General features: G+C 39.1%; 1 protein-coding gene across 4 annotated transcripts in view; it reads right to left on the bottom strand.

Moving 5' to 3' along the window:
- Nucleotides 1-23261, bottom strand: part of PLCE1 (phospholipase C epsilon 1) — a 310445-nt gene that overhangs the window by 247660 nt on the left and 39524 nt on the right. For all 4 annotated transcript variants that reach the window (XM_072739557.1, XM_025990896.2, XM_072739558.1 and 1 more), the window contains exon 2: nucleotides 19770-21347. In XM_072739557.1, coding sequence (XP_072595658.1) covers nucleotides 19770-20996 — 1227 coding nt within the window. In that variant the 5' untranslated portion in view covers nucleotides 20997-21347. The remainder of the gene's footprint in view (nucleotides 1-19769; nucleotides 21348-23261) is intronic.

Raw genomic sequence — 23261 nt, 5'->3', positions numbered from 1 at the left:
AAATTAAAATGAAACCTTGGGGAAATAATATGAATCACACCTTAAAACTACATATTTTTTAATCTTCTGAAGTCATGATTCTTTATATTTAAAGACAACTACTGGTTAACTAGAAATGAAACATCATGATCACTACCTTTATTCCCAAAGCAATAACTAATTTTTTAGTCCAGATAGGAAGAGATACTTTAGACTTTCTTTGGTTCATTTCCTTTTTTAATTAAAAAGGAAAAGAGAGAGGGAGGAAAAGAAAGAAAGAAAAAAAAAAGAGTTCCCAGCCCTTTTGCTTGAGGAAATAAAATACAGTATGTTTAAATTGCACTGTGGAGTCTAGATGTGTTTTTACCAGCATAATTTCAACTTCCTCTGAAAACATCTGTAAAAGAAATTACCGATAAAAGCACCCCACAGCAAATTTTAGAGCCAGCCAGAACAAAGTTAGAGATTTATCTACTGCTAGGGCCCCTCTCCTGTCGTGCCCACCTCCTCCTTCCACAGGCTCTTCACTAAGAGGGAAGATGTGGGAGAGGAAATCACACATAGCTTTGAGAAAAGGTTTTGTTGATGATGTCTTCATGATTTTGTACTAAGGGGGAAGGAGGAAGTAGAAAAATAGCACCCAGAATGTTCCTTAAAAGGTTATTAGCAATATTTCTCGTCAAATGCAACTCTGAAAATATTGCACTTAGCTTCTCACAAGGCTCGAGGTTTCCATTTGGGTATTTTCCTTCCTGAACTCTATTTTATCAATCACTAGTCAAATCAATCAATCAATATGTATGGAGAACCTGTTCTGTGCAAAGCACTCTTCCAGGTAGAAATGATTACAAAGTTAAACAAGAAGCTTAAAACCTAGATAGAATTCTTAGGAAAAGGTCTGGAGCCAGAACAAACAGTTAATTTGGAGGCAAAATAGGGGTAGGGGAGTTTGGAGAAGGAAGAACCAATCACTTTGAAGATTTTATACACCATTTTTTCTTTATAAGAAATATGTATTACCCTTTTTAAAAAAAAAATTTAAGGCCTTAGTCAGGGAGATAATATATAAAAATACAAGGGCATTCAAGTAATGAGTCAGATGACCATAAGCCTACTGGTGTATAGGCGGTTTGCCTGTTACTGTTCAATTTTAGTCGTGTTGATGAGAATACTGGTGTGTTTGACATGCTGAGAGATCTTCAAGAACTATGGACTCCATTCAGTCCCAACACATTTCAATTTCTCTATCCAGGTTTATTTTACTAATGGTGACTTTAAGTTTCAATTTCAGTAGTCTCATGATGAAGAATATACTTTCATAATGCCCACCGGTCTCTAGCACTGCTCAATGTTTGACCACATAATCAGAAATTTCTGGCTTGCTCTGGGATGTATACGCTCATTGCCAAGATTGATGGAATGACATATCTTTATGATGAATATAGTTGTTTTTCAGATGGATCAGGTTCTCTTATAATGAGCTACAATGATGGAGCTGAAGTTTGATCACCCAGACAAGCCAAGACAGCTGGCAAAATCTTAAAGTGTGATTCTTACTCATGAAAAACTGTGATTCTGGGATCCCTGGGTAGCGCAGCGGTTTGGCACCTGCCTTTGGCCCGGGGCGCGACCCTGGAGACCCGGGATCGAGTCCCACATCGGGCTCCCGGTGCATGGAGCCTGCTTCTCCCTCTGCCTGTGTCTCTGCCTCTCTCTCTCTCTCTCCCCGTGTGATGACTATCATAAAAAAAAAAAAAAGATATCCTTTAAAAATAATAATAATTTTAAAAATTTTAAAAAAAGAAAAAGAAAAACTGTGATTCTCTTCTGCAATTAAGTAACTCTCCAAGTCTGTGAGCTTAGAAACACTTAGAAATGTGAGAATTACATATTCTCCATATGACTCCTGATAAAATGTCACCTAATCAGAGAATTATTCCCTCTCTTATTAAAATAGTACCTTTTTCTTCACCTTTATCCTCTATTTCTGTATGTTGATTTAACACATATCATCTGACTATATAATATTTGTTGTCTAATGTGTTTTTCCCTGTACTAGAATGTAGCAAAGACTACTAGTCCTCCAGTATACACTCTCCCATAGACATAATGCCCTTGAATTTATCTGTGTCTAAGATCTTTCAGAATCAACACTCTATTTCCCAGTTTTCTTTGGAATGAGGTAGTAATGATCATGTAACAAAATTCTGGCTAATGGCATGTTTTGGAAAGTGATGTAGACAACTTCTGGGGTGTGTCAAAAGGAATACGCAAAAAAAATAAAAATAAAAATAAAAATAAATAAAAGGAATACGCATGCCATTTTTTCCTCCTCTTCTTCTTCCTGTCATTGAGAACATGGATGAAATGCTGAGCCATCTGGACCATGTGGATAACAGAAATACACCAGAATGACCCTGAGTCCCTGGAGGATGTTTGTAGGGTAAAATTTCTAAATAACCACAGACCACTCTTAAGTGACAAAGAAACATATGTCTATCTTATTTAAGCCACTTCTATTTTTGGTCATTGTTAAAGATAGAGAACCTATATCCCAACTACCATACTTCAACAGTGCAGAGATGCTTCTGTTTTTTTTCACTGTTTCTCTAGCTCCTTAGCAGTACTGGCACATAGTAGCAGGTGCTTGATAAATATTTGTTAAATAAATGAATTAATCAAAAAATGTTCAAGTGTCATGTCCAGTTTGAGTCTGAGCATCTTTACTTATTTTAACAAATCTGCATTACATTGTTTTTGTTTGGTTTGGATTTTTTTTTTTTTTTTGCATCTTCTAATTAAGTTTATTCAGATCCTTGTCTCATTAGTAAAAAAAAAAAAAAAAAAAAAAAAAAAAAAAAGATGCATTTCAAACCACTACTGCACAGAGCCTTTTGGTCCCCAAAGTCCCTAATCTGAAAAAACAGTTGAGGAAATCTTTTCAACAAGTTTCCATTACATAGCCATCTGACAGCATTAAAATCAACTAAGTATTAATAATCTGCTTCAACTTCTTCTAAGTATCCCATCCCATAAACTGGCAATAGTTAAGGGTAGAAGCGCATAAGTCATTAACAACTTCAGTCATTTTCTCCATTACATCATGCTATGAACCTGGCCTACACTTTCTCCTGAGAAGGATGAAATGGAAATTGGTTATCCCCATTATCTCTTTGACATACACAAATTCTTGGGAGCTTTGTACTCCATCCTTTCCTTGCATATGACTAAAGTGAACTCAATGTTTACATGTTTAGGAAAAATTTTTCCAATTCTTCCCTGGCAAGTAATTAGATCTGATTAGTTCCTATCTGCCAGATATTAACTGCTTTGTAAAACTTTCTCATTTTCTCCTTCTCCTCTTCCTCCTCCTCTTTCTCCTGCAAAAAACCTTCCAAGTATTGCAGTTAGGGTTCAACTCATGAGCTACAAGGTTAGATGCCCTAACAGAGAATAGCTTGGTATACTGGGATGGTCTATGAAAGATTCCCAAAAGGGATGGGCCTTACTTACCAAGGCTTTATAAAATGGCCAGAGTCTTAAGTAGCAGAGGGAATGGAAGAATAACAGGAAGAGGGAATCAGCTCAGGGAAGGGCTTGGAGGCTGGCAGGGTACAGAATAGTACTATTCACAATAGCTTCAAACTGAGAACAACTCAAATGACTATTAAGAGTAGAGTATATAAAGAGTAGGATAGTCATGAAATGGAATGGAATAGTACATAGCAATGAGAATGCACAAACTACAACTACAGGGATGGATTGCACAATATAATGCTGGGGGAAACCATACAAAATAGTACCTTCTATGAATTCATTTATATGAAGTTCAAAAATAGGCCAAATGAATGTATGGTGTTAGAAGACAAGACTGGTTACTTTTGGGGGACAGAGAGAGAGAGACTGGAAGATGATTCAAGTAAGGCTTGTGGGGTGCTAATTTCCATTTGCTGATTTTGGTACCAGTTACATCACTGTGTTTCCCTTTGTACTGCTTGTATATTTCTCTGTAACTATGTGATGTTTCCGTCCTCAGTCATCGGTCATGATCATCATCATCATCATCATCATCATTGATTGCAAAGAGTAAAGAGCCAAGAATAGTAAGGACACTTCTCAAAAGAAGTTGTTATACATCCTAATGTTATTGGCACAGTGATGGATAAACTAACCAAAGAGCTAGGTTAGGAGCTCAGAGAAGACTGGTGCATGTATGGAACTTTGATATATGACAAGAGGGGCATGTCAGATTACAGCTAGAAAATGGATACTGATATGAAAACAGATTAAAGTGAAATCCCTGCCTCATACCATATATAAAATCAAGGATTTAAACAGACTAGAGAATTAAATTGTCAAAAATAAAACTCATAGTAGAAAATACAAATGAATACTTTTAGCTTTCAGGTAGAGAAAGTTTTCTTAAAAACAAAAAGCATTGACCATAAAATAAAACTTAAATAAATTTGACTATTTAAATTAAATTTTTGTATATCTTATTGAGAGAAATTTTACCAAAAAAAATTTTAAACTGGGAAAAATATCAGCAATACATGCAAATGAAAATGGATATCAGGAATATACAAAAACTACACATCAATCAGAAGCACAAGCAACCCAATAGAAAATGGGCAAAAGATCTAAGGCATTTCATAGAAAAAGAAACAATGATGGTGCCTTGGCGGCTCAGTTGGTTAAGTGTCCGACTCTTGATTTCAGGTCAGTTCTCAATCTATGGTCATGAGTTCAAGCCCCATGTTGGGCTCCATGCTGGGTGTGGAGCCTACTTTAAAACAAAACAAAACAACACACACACACAAACACAAATAAAAAAACAATGACAATGTAAAGATATGATTAATATTACTAGTGATCAGGAAATACCAAATGAACCTCAGAGAAAAGTTTTTAAACCTGCTTGACTGGCAAAAATAAGTTGGAATATACCAAGTATTAGAAAGGATACAGATTCATAGAATCTTCTATATATCACAGGGGGTGGGGGAAGGGGCAGGGCATATAGTCTAAATTGGTGCAGCCACTTTAGGAAACAGTTTACCACTATCTTCTAAATTGAATATTCACATGCCCTATGTTCCAGCAATTCCACTCCTAGGTATACGTCCAAGAGAAAATTTTAGACGTGTATAACAAGCAACATAGACAAAAAAAAAGTCATGGAAGAACTATTTAAAATAGCATAAACATAAAAACAACCTAAATGCATATCAACTGGAAAATGCCTGAGGAAGCTATGCTATATTTACACAGAGGAATATTATACAGCAATCAAAACAAACTAAAACATATAACAGTATAAATAAAACTTAGAAATATAATGCATGGGGATCCCTGGGTGGCTCCGCAGTTTGGCATCTGCCTTCAGGCCAGGGCATGATCCTGGAGTCCCGGGATAGAGTCCCACAACAGGCTACCTGCATGGAGCCTGCTTCTCCTCTATCTGTGTCTCTGCCTCTCTCTATCTGTGTCTCTCATGAATAAATAACTTATTTTCTTTTAAAAAAGAAATATAATGCATAAAAATTTTAAAAATTACACATACTATGCCTTTATGAAAAGTTCAAAACAACTAAAACTAAAAATGCATATTTTTAAATTTAAATTTTATTTTATTATTTGTTATTTTTTAGTTTTTATTTAAATTCCAGTTTGTTAGCATACAGTCTAATATTAGTTTCGGATGTACAATTTAGTGATTCAACACTTCCTTACAACACCTGGTGCTCATCACAAGTGCACTCCCTAATTCCCATCACCTATTTCACCCATCCCCCATCCACCTCCTTTCTTCTAACCATCAGTTTGTTCTCCATTGTAAAGAGTCTGTTTTTTGGTTTGCCTCTCTCTTTTTCCTCCCATGACCATTTTTTTTCTTTAAAAATGCATAGTTTTTAATATTAAGGTGAAAATAATGTGACATACAACTAATTAACTTTTAAAGTATAAAATGCAGTGGAATTTAGTATTATTATATAGTTCTTAAGTATACACATACATGCAACAACCTTGCATACAAAAGAAAGTAAGGGAATGACAGAAATGAGATTCAGGTAATGGTGCCTGGACAGATTAAAATTGGGAGAGCCAAGAGAGGAGGCTAGAAGGCTAGGTGTAGGGTTTTCCTAGCCTCAGTTTTAGATGGTGAGTCAGATAGGTGCTCATTTCAATACCAAAAACCAACTATATGAACAAACAAACAGACCAGTCCTTTTTGCTTTACATCAACAGATGCTGCCAACAACCTTTGCAAAGCATAGAAGGCAATTTTCACAAGAGGTGCTTTGAAAACAAAACAGGGAGATTCCTATTCTGTTGAGAAAAATTATGTCACTTTAAATTTTATATGAAGCAATTTCCTTGGGGGAAAATGGCTAAGGCAAGATGCCAGAAGGCCTCTGAAATCAATATTACATTTGGAATAAACCAAATGTGGACTTCAGCAAGAAGAAAGATGGTCAATTTTCTTATGATGGAACACTTTGCCCACTGTAGGCAGAACAATCCTAACTCCTGACAGAACCCAAATGATAGCCCACCTCCTCCAGGAAGCCTTCTCAGACTATACAAACCCCCCTGCCACTCTTATAGCACTTGGAGACTATCCCACAATTTAGAGTTATTCCCTCAGGGTTCCTAGAGAAAACTTTGTATTTGTAGGGAGATAATTCAGAATTTTCGTTAAAAATTGAGGCTTAAGAATCAAAAAGAAAATAACAGCAGTGCCAAGAACTGTTCTAAATGCTTTAAAATTAATAACATTTTTATTAACATTTGTTAACATTTAACATAGAACAACCTGTTAATCTTACAACAATCCCAATAAGTAGGTTAAATTATAATCCCCACTTTAGAGGATAGGAAATAGAGGCACAGAGAGGTTAAGTAACTTTCATGAGGTCACAGTGCAAGTAAGTAGAGAGTCAGATTTGAACATAGGCCAGCTGGTTCCCAAACTTACTTAACCACTATGGAGCCTTATACCTCGAATAACTTATCTGTTATAATACAATCAATTCACTCCTTGCCTATGGTCAGAAACAGTGTTTGGCATCTGGCACAGGGCAGGAGAGTTGGCTTGGGAGCAACCCAGATTCCAGACCTGGCTGTGAAACTGATGCCTGAGTGGACCCAGGCCTTCCTTTCAGCCTCAGTTTCCTTCTCTGTAAAATGAAGAGCTGGAGTTGGCAGTCTCCAAGGCGCTTCCAGTGCTAATGTTTTATGAGCCTGGGATTGCTGGCTCAATTACTTGGGCCCAGTTTGGCCCTTCCTGCTGGGCTCAGTGTCTCTCACTGGCTCCACATCCCATAAATAAGAGAAAAAGAACACAGGAAAATATCCTCCTGAGAGACTGGGAGGGATCCCACGGCTGCTCCATATGCTTTGAAGACCTGGTCGTTAACCAGAGAGCTACCTGCCAAGTGAAGGATGGAAAGAAACTAGACGAAGGGGAGAAATGAACTCAACAAAACTTGGCTACACTCAAATTTAAAGGGCACCTCAGAGTACTTAAAGAACCGACAATGTTATTGCAATAAGATGAGCCAGCTTCTTAAAGAACTGAAGATAGGAAAAGCTGTGAAAACTGGAATGGACCAGAGAACACAGAAAAAAGGTAACTGAATATGCACCAACCACGATCATTTACAATCTGGGAAAACTGTGGAACAAATGAAAGATAAGGCACGTGGCCTCCACCATTATTTATCATGAACTATGCCAGGGCAGGTGACGTATCAGGAATCCATGTCTCTGGCTTTGGGGTTCAGAATCAGCTGACATTAATAGAGCACCTACTATGTGAAAGGCTGTATCATATATTTTCATCCTATTTTGAGAGATGAGGATCCAGATTCTAGTTCTGTGTCTTCCATTATTAGCTACGTGAATCTGGTCAAATAATTTCCACTGTGGAGGGACTTGTCTACTTTATCCATAAAATGAGGGAGTGAAAAAGGTTATAGAAGATGGGCCTCCAAGCTGGAGAATTCTACAGTTCATGAAGTTATCAAATACTTATTTTATATTTACCTAGAAAAGCATTTGCACTATTTGTTTATATTTCAGACCACTAGAACTTACAGACTCCATTGTGCTGAGCACATTATATACGAATCCAAGAAAAAATCCAATTATAGCTTTGTTCTTCAGTAGCTCCTCTGATTGTCTTCCACATGGTATGGTTCACCAGGATCACCTTGTATGGTTGAGCAGGTGCACCCTGTACAAGAGCACTTGGCCAAGAAGGCTTGTGGAGATGGGGCTAAATTTCATTCTCACCTGTGATATGAGCTTCGTGTACATGAGACTGAGTACAAGCCAAATGGGCATTGTGGGTTTGTGGGTATGTCCGAACTATCCATTGATACTGAGCAAGACTGTGAAGCAATGACCAAGTTTGTATACCAGTTCATGTTGTATGCAGAACTTATAATTTTACCTTTACTCAAAACATTTCCAGATACCTCCTTTCACCTCTTGTCTGTTTATAAGGCCCCTAATAAAACCAATCCTATCCTTCACAGTCCTATATCAAATTGAGCTAAATCACCTTTAGCTAGGATGCTTGAATGGACTGTTTCTAAAATGCCCATCCAAGCTCAAAGGATGAAGACATTTTGCATAATGGTAACATAAGTGGAAAATGGAGTCTGCCTTTCAAGGTGATTTCTTAGAAAGAGACAACCCTTATTTAGCTGAGCATATCCTAGTCTTTCAACGAAATCTATTTTACTACCTTTATACTTCCAAAGCACAGTAGCTACCAAGTACTTGGAAAAAATACAGAAAAACAAAAACTTTGAGAAAAACATTTGCTAGATTCTGTTCTGGGCTTCTAATGTGTTGTCTCTACAACACACTTAGTACCACTACCAAGTCATTCATTTTGAAGCTCCTCATTTTTCTTGCAACAAAGTAGATGTGCTCTAGTTCACTCACATTCTTTCTCCTTTGTATTGTGATCAACAGCAACTCCAAGACCAATCATTCTGGATTTCCTAAGTCAGTCTCAATTTCAAATATTCTGCCCCTCTGTCCTCTCAACAAAAAGTTCCCAACTTTTTATTTGGAAAAGATGGTCGCCACAATAATGGCATTACCCTCACAAAATATTAGTCATGGCAGAGTCATACCCACACTACAGTGCCCTTATTTGGTATGTGGCCAACAAAAGAAGAACTTGCTGGTCCATCCAGGACATGAGACCATTTTCTTTGGCCCCATTAAAGAGAAAAATAATGAATCTGCTACTAAGCCAGTTTTGGATCACCAATTTAGAACTCAAATGAACACTTCTCTTATTCTAGAAGAGTTTTTCAAGGCTAAGTTTTTCAAAGCTAAGAAATTACTATGTGATGGAAGGGTACACAATCTGGAAAAACTGAAGCCATGGGGTTTTCCAACTGCCAAACTCCCACATGCTGGCTCTCGAGACACATCCACATTCACTGTTAAAGTGTCACTGTTTATAATTTGATGCTAAATTTTCTGAAGGTAGGCTGCTCAACGTGGTATACAAATAAATTGATTCCTTGTTTTATTAAAACACAGGGATAGGGGATCCCTGGGTGGCGCTGCGGTTTGGCGCCTGCCTTTGGCCCGGGGCGCGATCCTGGAGACCCGGGATCGAATCCCACGTCAGGCTCCCGGTGCATGGAACCTGCTTCTCCCTCTGCCTATGTCTCTGCCTCTCTCTCTCTCTCTGTATGACTATCATAAATAAATAATTAAAAAAAAAAACATTAAAAACACAGGGATAAGATGAAGTAGGTGTTGGTGACAAAAATCACCTAATCTCAAGTTTAAAATGAAGTTATGAAAACTAGGCCAGCCTCACAATGAGGAAACCAAAGGGTCAGGTTTCAGTAAGCAGGTTCCCCTGGATGCTTACAGCGTTTATAGAAAGGAAACAGCTGACTCTGGCTTTGTTTTGCTGCCTCCAGAATAGTTTCGGAATCCCCTTTTCCCCCAGGTACCTCAAGCTGAAGCCTCAGAGCCTGGAGTAAGAAGAGAAAACTTATAACCCCGGGGTCATTTTATAATGTTTGCCAAGCATCTGAATATACAACCAGCCTCATTTTTTTTCCCTCCAACCTTACAGCCCTGTGAAGGAGGTGAAAATGGTGGGACTACGGAAAGAAATGTTCCTGAGCAATGTTTTTCATACTTAGGGCAGTTGGTCAGAACCCTCAAAGATCACAGAAAACTTTAAATTAAAATGGAAAAATACTAAACTATGTTTGCACCAGTTTTGGTCATTCTAGCATGATCATGAATAAGCTATAGATTCTGAGTCAGATGTGTGCAGTTTGCTTTGGACTCTGTTCTTGCTTACTTACTTATAAAACTCTCAAAATGTACTTTTAAATTACAGCAATTCAGTGAAAAATTCAAACCTTTGGGCTTGGTTTCCTCCCCCTAGCAGGCTGAGTCATAAAAATAAATCTTAGCCATTTCAAGAGCCAACACACCCCTCACATTAAGAATTGGTATTGTTCCCCACATCTTCCATTTCATCCAAAGGTCACACCCAGATCACATTTGAAGACAGAGAAACAGCTTAAGGGCTCATCCAGCTCAAAGTTTGCACAGTTAATAAGGGAACAGAACCTCTTGCCAAGTTATAGGGATGAGTTACATCAGAATCTTCCAGAGGAACCTCTGAGGAGTGGTTATGAGAATGGGCTTTGGAGACAGCCCAACCAAGGCTGGAGTCCTCACAATGTGTGACCTTGGTCATGTCTGGAAAGCACAGTGCCTAGCATACGGTAAAAGCCCACCAAGTGCTTGCTTTTTTACTGCTATAGGCATTTCAGGGCTTAGCCATTGATGAAGAAGCATCTCTCCTGCGCCCATTCACTACTGCAAGTGCTGGAGAGGGACTACAACGTTCTCTCCAAATCAAGCCTCTAGGAGGCACTGCTGCGGGAGGTAGAATATTTACTCCACCATAAATCCAGAGTTAAGACTTAAATCAGGAAAATCACAGATTGTTGGGCTTTCAGAGATAAGATGAAATGTGTAACTTATAATGTATTAACATATGCAAATTTTATAGCACACAGCAGACAGTGAATACATGTCTGCCCTCACTTTTTAAAAAAGTATTTATTAATTTATTTAGAGAGCATGAGCAGGGGGGAGGAACAGGCAGAGAGGGAGAGAAAGAATGTCTAGCAGACTCCACACTGAGCAAGGAGCCAGATGCAGGGCTGGATTCTATAACTCAAGATCATGGCCTGAGCCAAAATCAAGACTCAAACGCTTAACCGACTATGCCAACCAGGCACCCCTATCCTTACTTCGTTTTCAAAGGAACTAAAAATCTCAGCAGTGACCTGCTTAAGGTCATACAACCAGTTAATGGGAGAGCTGGAATTGATACTTAGGTCTTATTTTGGGTGTGTGGGGGAGGATGCTGCCTCAAGTTTATTCCTGATAGTACTGGGGGTCAGATGGTATGAAGAAACTGACCAAATACCTCCCCAACTTAAGAATGATCTCCTCAACACAGCATACTGACCCTATCCCTTTACTACCAACCCCACCTCTGACCACCACTGAGAAACAGAAGCTAGATCCCCTCTGGTCCATGGTGGAAATCTGTGCCTGTACGGGACTACAGGTTCCGAAGGACAGGGACAGAGCTCCAGGATCTTTGAGGAGGGGGTTTCTTTCCTCTGTGGCCCACTGCAGATAAACAGCAGTCTTAGATGCTCCCCTTGTAAACGCAAAACATATGGAAACTTTCCCAGGGGGGTTTGCAATTGAAATGGTCACAGACAAGGAGATCTACAAATGTCCCCTCTTTGTCTTTCAGGCCAAGTCTGTGGAGGTAACAAGCATAGGTCTCTGGGTTCACAGGACTGAAAAAGGCCTTTCTGAATAGCAATGGGAAATTCTGATTCTGTCCTAGATATTGCTCAAAGAAAGTGTTTCCAAGCTCCAATGGTCAAAGGGAGGACAGCTTATAAGCCTGCACTGGGTCTGGGGAAGGAGAGAAGGAGACCTCAGCAGTGAGCGGAAACTGCTTTTCTTTACTTATAATTCAAGGAATCATTCGAGAAATACATATCGGCACTGGCTGAAACTCTGGACTGGGGTCCATGCTGGGGAGGGGTTCACAGGAAAGGACCACCAAGAGGATGTGAAATCTAAGCTCAGGACTAAAGGATGTGTAGAAACTAGCAAGGTAGAGAGGGATGTTCTAAACCAGGGGGAATTTTACTTTACAGGGTCAGATAATAAATATTCTAGTCTTTCCAAGACATATAGTCTCAATTAGCACTCCCTGACTATGCTGTTACAAGGAGAAAGCAGCTACAGAAAAATACATGAGTACTAAAAGGAATGAATGAGGCTGTGTTCTAATAATCTTCATTTGTGAACACTGAAATTTCAAATCCATATAATTTTTACATGCCATGAAATATCATTCTTCTTTTGATTTTTTTTGAATGCTTCAAAAATGAGGAACCATTCTTAGCTTGTATTTTAACAATATGTGCATTAAGGTATATGAGAGGGATTAGTCAAGGCCATTCCTGAGCTAAAAAGATGATAGGCATTTCTAAACCACAGATTCTCTTAGATCCTCTACCCAGGTCTGGGACTAAAGTGAGAAAAGTGAGCTAGGTATAGGGCTCAAAATTTAAGGAAGCATTAGTTGATAAGTAGAGAGCTAACACCAGCCAGACCCTGAGATTGAGTGCCTCCTTAAAAGTTACCACTCAGGCATCCTGCTCGTTTCAGCCTAGTCTTGGTCCCACCACTTGTACATAATGAAGTACATTACTGTAAAGTGGTGACCTCCTTAATCAGCCTTGCCTTGGATGCATTCCATGTAATGCACAAGTTTGCAGATGACAATCTGCCATTGCTCTGGGGTGCAGAATTTAGATAATAAGAAAAATGGCCTATATAATACAAGCTCAGGCAGAAGAGGAGTGAGAAACTATGCAGACTGGAGTTCAGAAAGAATTTGGGGGAGAAGGAAGATACAAAATTTGACTTAACCATTGTTGCTAGTAGGGCAAATCTGAAAAAGACGACTGAGAATGAGATCAATGTCCAAAGAAAATACTTAACAAGTTTCACTATGAATTAAAGTTGTAAGCCTTCTTTGCTACTTTCTTGACTTGCATTCATTATATCCACGTCCATACCTGTACCTCTATACACACACACACACACACACACACACATACGTGAAAATAGACTTCTATCCAGAAATATAAAGAATTCAATAATAAAAGAAATTTAAAAATAGGCAAAAGATTTGAATAGGCATTTCTCCAAAGATGTACAAATGGCCAATATGCACAGCAAAATGTGTTCAACATCATTAGCTATCAGGAAAATACAAATCAAAACTACAATGCAATATTACCTCATATCCATTAGGATGGCTATAACCAAAAAGGCGGACACTAAGAAATGCTGGTCAAGATATAGAAACCCTCACACACTGCTAGTGGGAATGCAGAAAGGTGTCGCTGCTTTGGAAAATAGTCTGGCAGTTCTTCAGGAGGTTAAACACAGTTATAAAACTCCATAATTCCACTCCTGGATATGTACCCAAGAGAAATGAAGACATATGTCCACACAAACACTTGCATATGGATGTTCACAGCAGTATTATTTATACCAGACAAGAAGTGGAAAGAATCTGATGTCTAACAACTGATGAATAGATAAATAAAATGTCATATGTTCATACAATGGAGTATTATTCAGAGGTAAAAAAACAAAGTACCTACACATGCTACAGTAGAGATGTACCTTGAACCTTAAAAATATTATATTGTGTTCAGTACACTGGTATTAAAATTTAAAAATACATTATGCTAAGTGAAAGAAGCCAGTCACAAAAGAGTGCACATTCATATGATGGTCTAGAATAGGGAATAGGGAAACTTAGAGATCAGAAAGTAGATCAGTGAATGCTGCTGGGTGGGGGAGGGGAGACAGCATGAGGAGAATGGAGGCTGATAGCTAGAGGGTATGGGGTTTCCTTATGAAGTAATGAAATTGTGGTGATGGCTGCACATATCTGTGAATAGGTCAAAAACCACTTAATAAAGCTATCAAAATAAAGAAGACTATCAATAAAGTTATCAAAAACAGAAGTAATCAATTTCTCCTTGCCTCCAAAGAGATCTGCTTTAGGGATTCAAAGTATGGGCTCTCCTTATCCTTGAAAGAAAATGCAATCTCTGTTTTGCTGAAGACTGTTTGAGGGGTGATGGCCTAAATGACTGGGATGGGGCAGGGGCTCAAGGGCTAAATGTTGGCTAGGGTTTGGGATTTGGATGCCTGAGCTCTGCAGGACTCATATTTAATATCTGGCTCTGAATGCATCCAGGCCAGCTGCTAGAAAAAAGAACCAATGGATGGAAAACCATATTAGTGTCATAAGGGTCTTCAAGACCAGAAAATGACCCAGCACCACTGTCTGAGAAGAGCTTTTCAGGGAGGGCCCTCCCCTCATGAGTCATGAGTTAGTCTAGTCATGGAAGAATCAGGGGATAGTCACCCCTCACTCCCAATGATGCTTCAGTCCCTGATGCTGGATCCCGTGGTCACTGGAGAAGAAACCTCCACACTACTCCAGAAGGCCTATAAGCCTTCGAGGGGACTTATATTTGAATCAGCACCCAGGGAGAGGACCATGGGAAGAGGAACACTATTATCACTCATGACTACAGGAGGTCCTTCTATGGGCAGCCCAAATCCCTCCTGCGTAAAAATGCAGAGTGTGCATTAGATCAAGACTCCATCTGATAGTCTTATCCTGGCCTATGGGTTCTGATTCTTTTCAGGCCACATTTTAACCATGGTCCATATCCAGGGATGAGGCCTAATTCTCATTATGCAGGACATCTGGGGAAAAGGAAAAAAAACAAGCCTAGTGCTGTTACTGTCCCAGGCTACTGTATGAGTAACAGTAGCCATGAATATATTCACCTTAAATTTAGTGTCCAGGGTCAGCATTTTTCATTTTCATTCCATTTTTTGCCGAATCCTAGCCAAAGAGCTGGTAGACAGAGATATGGAAGCAAATTTATCCTAAACTGCCCCCATGCAGCTAATACGGGAAAGCTGTCCAATCACCACAGTGTCAGCCTCTGACAGCCTGTCACATTTTCCACTGATGCACCAGACGTGACTAAACTGTGCAGGGGCTGTCCGTCCGGGATCTGGGTTCCCTTTCACTGTGCTCAGCAGGAAGGGGACAACATCGTCCTATATCCATGTCACGAACTTGACGTGACCCTTAGAAATGGAAGAGGGGGCCTGGCATGCCACCAAGCCCAGGCTTTTAGTTTTGCCTGCACACCCTGTGAAATTTTAATTATTTCAAGGTCCACATTATACCCAATGTGTAGGGAGACCAAATTTCCAGAGGAGAAAATGAAACATATTGCTGTTTCAGCAGCCACCTATGACAATGCTGGACAGCAGAGCCCAGTGGATATCTGATCATCCCTGAAAGTTACAACTTGCAAGAATAATTTATTATTGGTTGGTCCCTTGGTACATAACTGAGAAAATATGGACTCAAAGATATATATACTGACAAAGGTATTTATGTTAAGCCACTCAAAATTTTTTCATTGCCTCCTACATTTAAATTTTCTCTGCAAAAGAGTAGAATAAAATGTGAAGAAGAAAGATATATTTTAGAAGGAAAAAAGAGGATAAGAGCTAACAACACAGAAGCTGGTTTGACTTTCTAAGTTACAGTTTTTGTAGTCTGATTATTAAAAAAATGAATAAGACTTCATTTTTTCCTATTTTGACACCCATATCCTTTTACAATAAATCCTCTTGCAGACCACAGCAGAGAGATAAATTAAGTGATAGTATGGGAGCTGGTGGCCCGTCTGCCCTGGCCACCCTCCCCTCCTCCATGCTCCATTCTTCAGTGTACATGGAACTCTGCTTACATGAATGATTCCAGCACAGGCAGGAACTTCTGGTCCTTCATCTTCAGAATAACTCTTAAGTACCCTAAACTCCCCCAAATTCAGGCAGGGAGAGAGTTTTTTAAGAAGGAAAAACACTCTAAGCCTACTTTCAACCTGGAGACTTGAGCCACACCTGCCAAAATATACCCTCTTGTTAAGCCAATAAATGTAGAGCAGGAGAATAAGGAGTGTGGCTGTAACTGGATAAGAGATAGGATTTTCATTTCTCACAAGCAGGGGGAGGAGGATACCAATATGGTTAGTCAGTCAGCAAGCATTAATCCTCATTAACATCTTCCATTCTTCCTGCACAGCTGTGCAAACATAAATTAATTGGGTCGAAGCATACATGAAAAAAATTTCAGTGTGAGGCAGAGGAACTAACTGGACACATAACACATTCTTTAAATGTGCAGGAAGGAAAAAAAATAAATGTGTAGGAAGGACTATACAAGCTACCACATCATAAACTGAGAGACATACATTCAAATTCACCTCACCATAAACTCCCCTATGGGAGAAGCTCCAAAGAACAGAAGGCGGTGGGCACGTGTTCATGACAAAGCATGTAATAAATTGCCAGAGTGAGAACAGTGGCTCCCACTCCTTGCCAGATACTGTGCTGTCAACTTCACATGGCCATTACATTTAATCCCCTAATATTATGATTACTTCCAGTTTACATATAAGGTAATTAGAAACAAAGGGGTCAAATAACTTGCCTGAAATCACACCTAGCCATAAATGGTGAAGTCACTGTGGTCGACTTTCAGTTCAGGCTGGCTGACTCCAGAGACCATGTTCCTAAGATGACACTGTCCTGTTTTTCACATACTTGGCATTATGCTTGCATCATGGAGAGTAGGAAAATGGTATGGCCACTTCTTGTCCTTAATAAATTTATAATCTGATTGGGGAACCAGGATGGCTACATGTGAAATGATCAGGAACGGGAGCACTGTACTAGGGTCTGCTTTGTTCAGGTCAAGGAAGCTGCTTATAGGAGTTGGAGGAAGTGGCTATAATTTATCTGTGCAATTTTGAGAAAGATTTCTACCAGACTCTATGCTAAAAACTGAGATACTGAGAGAATACTATACTTTAGAAAATACGGAGTCATTCCTGCCATGGTATGGTTAGAATATTCAAAAAGGGCTCTCCCTTTCAGAACTCTCCCTTCAGAAAGGAGTGGACCATCAATCCATTCCCCAGCTTCATCTTAAGTGTTAATAAATTTGCCCACAAATTTATTGCAAACCCAGTCAGAAAGGAGAAAGGACTTCCTGGAGTTCACTCTGAGGTGTGGCAACCTCTCCCAGCCTCCAGAGACTAAGGGAGGATGATTTGCATCATCTCTTTGGTTCTTTTCACTGGAAATTACCCATCCCAGGGCCTCTGACTGACAGAAAGGGGCTGAGTGGAGCTAGGGATCCGTGAGCTTTCTCAGGAGAAGTGGCAATGCTCCAGAAAGTGGAGGAGTGAGTATGGTCACGCCAGAAATGATCCTGCAATTACTTACAGCAGGCTCATGACCCTTGTGCCTGAGTAAGGGGGAAGGGGTGGGACATGTGGCCTGTGATAACGGTTCTCAATCAATCAGCTTACATTCTCTTTGCTGCATTTAAATTTCTGTTGCATTCTTAACATTCAACTTCAGGTGTGCATGAATTTTTTAAAGTCCTGCATTTTTAATTGGGAAGACACATTACTGTGATGAGCTCCTTTCTCTTTGTGTGGATAATTTAGTCAGAAGAGCTGGGGAGCCTGCGTGTCACTGACATCACCTTGCTTGTAACTCACGTTTTATGAGGAATAAGGTGAAGCGGTAAAAACGAATCAGCTGACACTTGCTGGGTGAATGGTAGGTTCAATGCACAGAAAGAAGGGCTTGTCAGTCATCACTTTTCAGGCGAGCTTTCAGCTCAACCCTGCCACTTCTGAGAACCCAAGCAGTGTCAGGGACTTTAAGACAGTAAATATTCCCCAAATGTCCTGACCAAAGAGCAAAGAGCTCAGTTAAAGCTCCTGGACAGTGGTTCTCAACTCCATAGAATCATAGAATCACCAGGGAAACTCTGAAAAAACATTCACGTTGTACCCTACCCTACTGATTCTGATTCAGAGGGTCTAGAGTGGGGCCTGGACACTGTGGTTCTAGTACAGAACCAGGGTTAGAACTGCCACACTGAACACAGCTAAGCCCATTAAGCATCAGTGAGTATGGCTACTCAATCAACAGACACTGAAATGAACATAATTCTTCTGTTCCTTTAAAAGCTTACTCTCAATTTTCTTTTTCTGGATCTTGAGAAACTAAGAGTCTAGGCTCCTTGGATTACAATCCTTAGTTATACCACTTAGCAGTTAACTAACCTTGGACAAGGTACGTCTCAGGGGAGACTCCATTTTCTTAGAAAAACAATGGGGTTAATACTCATACCAGTATCCGAGGATAGCTGAGAGGATTGCATCAATAATGTAAATTATGTAACCCAATGTCTGGCACATGTAAAATGCATGGTAAGTATTAATTACCATGACTGATGATGATGATAGTAAAAATATACCAGTTGTGTTCCAATAAAAATAATGTTTTTCTGAACTGGGTATTTATTCACAAGGCCAGGTTTCAAAGAATTGTGAAATGCTAAAATGTGAGAATTAGACATTTAGCATATCTTTCAATTATGAATATAGGCAACAAGCCTCAGCAGTAGGAATAGCATCTGTGATCTTGTCACCAATAGAAATCACAGATATTTCCATATATTACAGTCATGGTCAAATTCCTAAAAGAGTATTTATATTCAGGGTCACCAACTGCCCTGGTCTGGCCAGGACTAAGGGGTTTCCCTGGATGCAGGATTTGCAGTGCTAAACTAGCAAAGCCCCAGGGAAACCATTCCCTACTGATATTCCTACGACTTTGAAATTACAGTAGTTATCGCCTTACTGAATGCCACTGTTTAATGTGTTAATAAGGAAGCACCTACCATATATCACAATTTCAAACAATACCTTGATAAATGTACATATGGCCACATAATCTGTGTCCTCGCTAACATTTTTTATTTCATTTGATGCATTTAAAAGCATTCTTCGGGGGATCCCTGGGTGGCTCAGAGGTTTAGCTCTGCCTTTGGCCCAGGGCGCAATCCTGGAGTCCCGGGATCGAGTCCCACGTCGGGCTCCCGGCATGGAGCCTGCTTCTCCCTCCTCCTGTGTCTCTGCCTCTCTCTCTCTATGTCTATCATAAATAAATAAGTAAATAAATAAATAAATAAATAAATCTTAAAAGCATTCTTCTGAGTCCAGAGGCTTCACTGAATTGCCAAAGGGGTCCATGGCACAAAAAAGACAAAGAGGAAAGAAAGTGGGAACACTGGTTGGAAAATGGAGGAAACCAGATTTTTAGTTCTTTTAGGCCCTGCAACCTAAAAACATAGGCATGTACCTCCAAAGGACATGACTAGATAATCAGTCAATGGAGCTTCTTTACCACTATCAGGAGTCTGTCTTATAATCTTACATACAGTAACTAGGGAATCTCCCTAATTTCTGCACTCCTGATGACATATATATGTATATTTAGTTACTTAAATCGTTGCAAAGTTAACTCAATCTTAACAGCTATCAATTGGAGTATCTGTTAGGTCTATTAGTTTCCAGTAACTACAAATGCTTCCCCTAAGAATCACAATTTGACAGAACTTAAAACTTTCCATGAACTAAAACAATGGAAAATTGGATTTTTAAAGATCAAGTTTAAAGATGCGGTCAAAAAGAAACTTTAACTCTTACCCGATACCACTGGGCTTCTGACAGGCACTGGCTCCCATCTTGCCTAATTGCCACCACTGGCAGCTGTTCCAGAACTCTCCCACGGGGTAATAAGGGACCACTTCTCTTCTGATCGATGTAACTGTAAGCTTCCAGCCCAATGTGACCAGAAGGCAGAGTTCTCATGATTGCCCTTGTCCCAGTATACACAGATTTCTTTACTTCTCTGTCATTTTTACAAAATCTCCTCACTAACAAAGTGGATCTCTCCTTTTTGTTTTTTAAAAAATCTTCTACATCTTCACCATTATCAGGGAAGTCTTCAAAATGGCTCAGAAAGGTCTTGGCAGGTGGACTGTTAGTTAGGTCGTCCCTACGAAAGCTGTCACTTGAACATACCACACTGGCCCTTTGGCAAGAATCTTCAAAGCACAAGTATTTGTCATCCAAGGCATCATAATTATCACACTGCAGCTGTCCATTCTCATTATCACAGTGTTCAGCCAATTCCATGAGTTTACAGGTATATGCCACGTAATTTTTCTTTTGCTCCCCGCCAAAACCAGATGACAGTGGCACACAGTTTCCACAGTCATCCAATATCAAGTCACCTGACAGGGTACAGAAAGTGTCTGACATCCTTCTGTCAACTTCATAATTAAAGATTTGAAATGCTGCTTTGTTGCTGTCAGGGTGCGCCTGGCCAGTATCTACAATGGCTGACTGACTTCCTAAGGTACTAAAGTCCATTAGGCCTGGAGGCCTAAAGTCCATGGGAGGTCTGTTGACTTCCAGTTGAATTCCAGGGAATACCTTTCTTTCCAGTGAGGATGAGATTCCAGTTTCCAAACATGGGTCTTCCTCCATGACAGAATTGCACGTGTCATAAGACTGGCTCTGAGGAAGGACGCACTGGCGGTTTGTCAGGATGTTGTTATGGTTAATGTTAAGGTTTTTCACAGAAACTGGTGTGCTTTCCGTCCAGCACTCTTCATTGCTGTTCTCATCACTTGCTATTTTCTCCCTTGCTATGGAGAGAATTTTGGGCAAGTTGCTTCCAGAAGATTCTTTAAGCTTGTTCATCCACGGGATGGTAGAAGTCTGCTCACTCTGCTTGACACTATGTGCCTTTGGAACACTGACGTCTGAGACCTTTTCACTACTTTCATCTACAGCCGATGGAGCAAATGTCACTTTTCTTTGAGTCACAGGTGTGAGAACAGAAGCTGCCATTTCTTCAGAAGTCATCCTGACCCACACACACAGGTTTCAGCTATTGCTGTCTCTCTTCCCTGGCGATCATGTCAAGATTTTTATAAAACAACTTATTGTTAAAATAATCTCAGATATACAAGTCCTCTGAGAAGCACTGTGACAATTTCTTTGATTCGGGTGCATTAAGAGCCAAATATATTTCCCTAGTTGTCACTTTCTGTCATGTGCAATACGTTTTTCTAGACCAGGGTTTCAAGGTGGTAGTTCAACTTTCTTTACTCTGTTAGTTGAATGAATTCTTTTTGAGATTTTTACTGGGGATTGCATTCTGTAAATTCTGATCACTGACTTACTAATGTTTTAAAAATCCAGTTTGAATGTTTCCTGTAAGAAAAAGACATGATGTCAAACACTGTGACATGAAATAAATTTTTAAAACTGAACTCATAATAATTCTAAGCTAACACAAAATATGAACTAATTTTGAGGAAGGAGCTTTGCAATCTTATAGTTACTTTTAATGTTTTAGGTATTTATTTCTCTGATTTAATATTTCAGAAATTCTGTTTCCAGACAAAGTGAAGTCATAACAGAGACCAGAATTATCCCCCCACCTTAAACAACTGAAAAAAGTCATAAAAAAATGGTTTTTACGTATTGAACAACAGGTAACACAGAATAGTGATTCCTGAAATAAGAAAAAAACGAAATGAGGTGAGTCCTATAAATGCCCTAATTTACAGCTTGAGAGTTTTTAGGCTACAAGGGAGGAAAGGGGAACTCAGGTTGAACCCAACAGAGTGCTGATATAAAGAAAAAAATTAAGAGTTCAATAAGCCCATAAAAACTGGAGAAAGAAGACAAATTAAATGGAGAGAAGCAAAAATAAGAATGGCAGCAGGCTTCTCATGAGGAACAATGCCATGGGGAGAAAAGTGGGGTGGATGGGCGAAATAGGAAATGGGGATTGAAGAATGTACTTATAATGATGAACAAATAAAATAAAATAAGAAACAATACAGCCAGATGAGAGTGGAGTAAATCTTTAAAGTACTAAAAGAAAAAATACTGCCAACTTAGATTTCTATGCTCAGCAAAAATATCTTCTGAAAACAAAAATAAAATAAAAACTTTCTAGACATACAAAAGCTGAAAGAATTCATCACCAGCAAATTTGCCTATAAGAAATGGTAAAGGAGGGGCAGCTCCGGTGGCGCAGTGGTTTAGCGCCGCCTGCAGCCTGGGGTGTGATCCTGGAGACCCGGGATCAAGTCCCACATTGGGCTCCCTGCATGGAGCCTGCTTCTCCCTCTGCCTCTCTCTGAATAAATAAAATTAAAAAAAAAAGAAAGAAAGAAATGGCAAAGGAAGTACTTTAGGTAGAACAAAAATGATACCAGATAGAAATCTGGATCCATGCAAAAGAATAAAGAGTATGGAAAATGTTATTAAATATGTGTGTAAATACAATTTTTCTTATTGCAAACCACTTAAGACAGCTGATCTTTTAAAACAAAAATAATAATAATGTATTGTGGCGTTTCTAACAAATGCAGAAGAAAAATAAATGACAATAATAACACAAGGTCAAGAGAAGAGAAAAGGAAGTATATTGTTGTAAGATTATTTTCTACATTAATTGGTATAATTATACTTAAAGGCAAGCTGTCGTAAGTTAAAGATGTATACTGTAAGCCCCAACACAACCACTTTAAGAAAAAATACAGGTAATAAGTCAAAATATTAGAATCATAAAAAATTTCAAGTAATCAAAAGGTAGAAAAAAAGGAAAAGATGAACAAAGAAAAATGTGGCAAATGTGACTGTGTACTCCCTCTGTTTCCTTTGAATAAGAAATTATTGGTGAATAATTATAAATTATTCTATAATTTATATATATTCGAATTTCTTATAAGAAATTATAAGATGAATATAAGTGGACATAAAAAATTCAATTTATGAAAAGCATTATGAAAAATGAATTCAGTTTATCTTTATTCTCCAAATTATTGAACCCTGTTCTATACTGGGAAATGTATAATGGGCTAGATATCCAGGACCTGCTTGCAAGTCTATTGAGAGGGAGAACTGAACAAATGTCAATTCAGTATGGCAAGTGTAATTATCAAGAATATACAAGTCACTATGAGACTATGGTTGCACATCACAAGTATACTATTCCTTTGTAGATAAAGCTGTCCTTTCCAAGAAAATTGATGAGCATTCATGTTCTGCTGTTAACACCAGATTTGACCTATCTTTGCCCTTTGCCACACAGGTGTCCCTCCTCCCCTTGCT

This window comes from Vulpes vulpes, chromosome 15 (genome assembly GCF_048418805.1).
Source record: "Vulpes vulpes isolate BD-2025 chromosome 15, VulVul3, whole genome shotgun sequence".
Classification (NCBI taxonomy): Eukaryota; Metazoa; Chordata; class Mammalia; order Carnivora; family Canidae; genus Vulpes; species Vulpes vulpes.
This window is presented reverse-complemented; position numbering and strand designations above follow the sequence as displayed.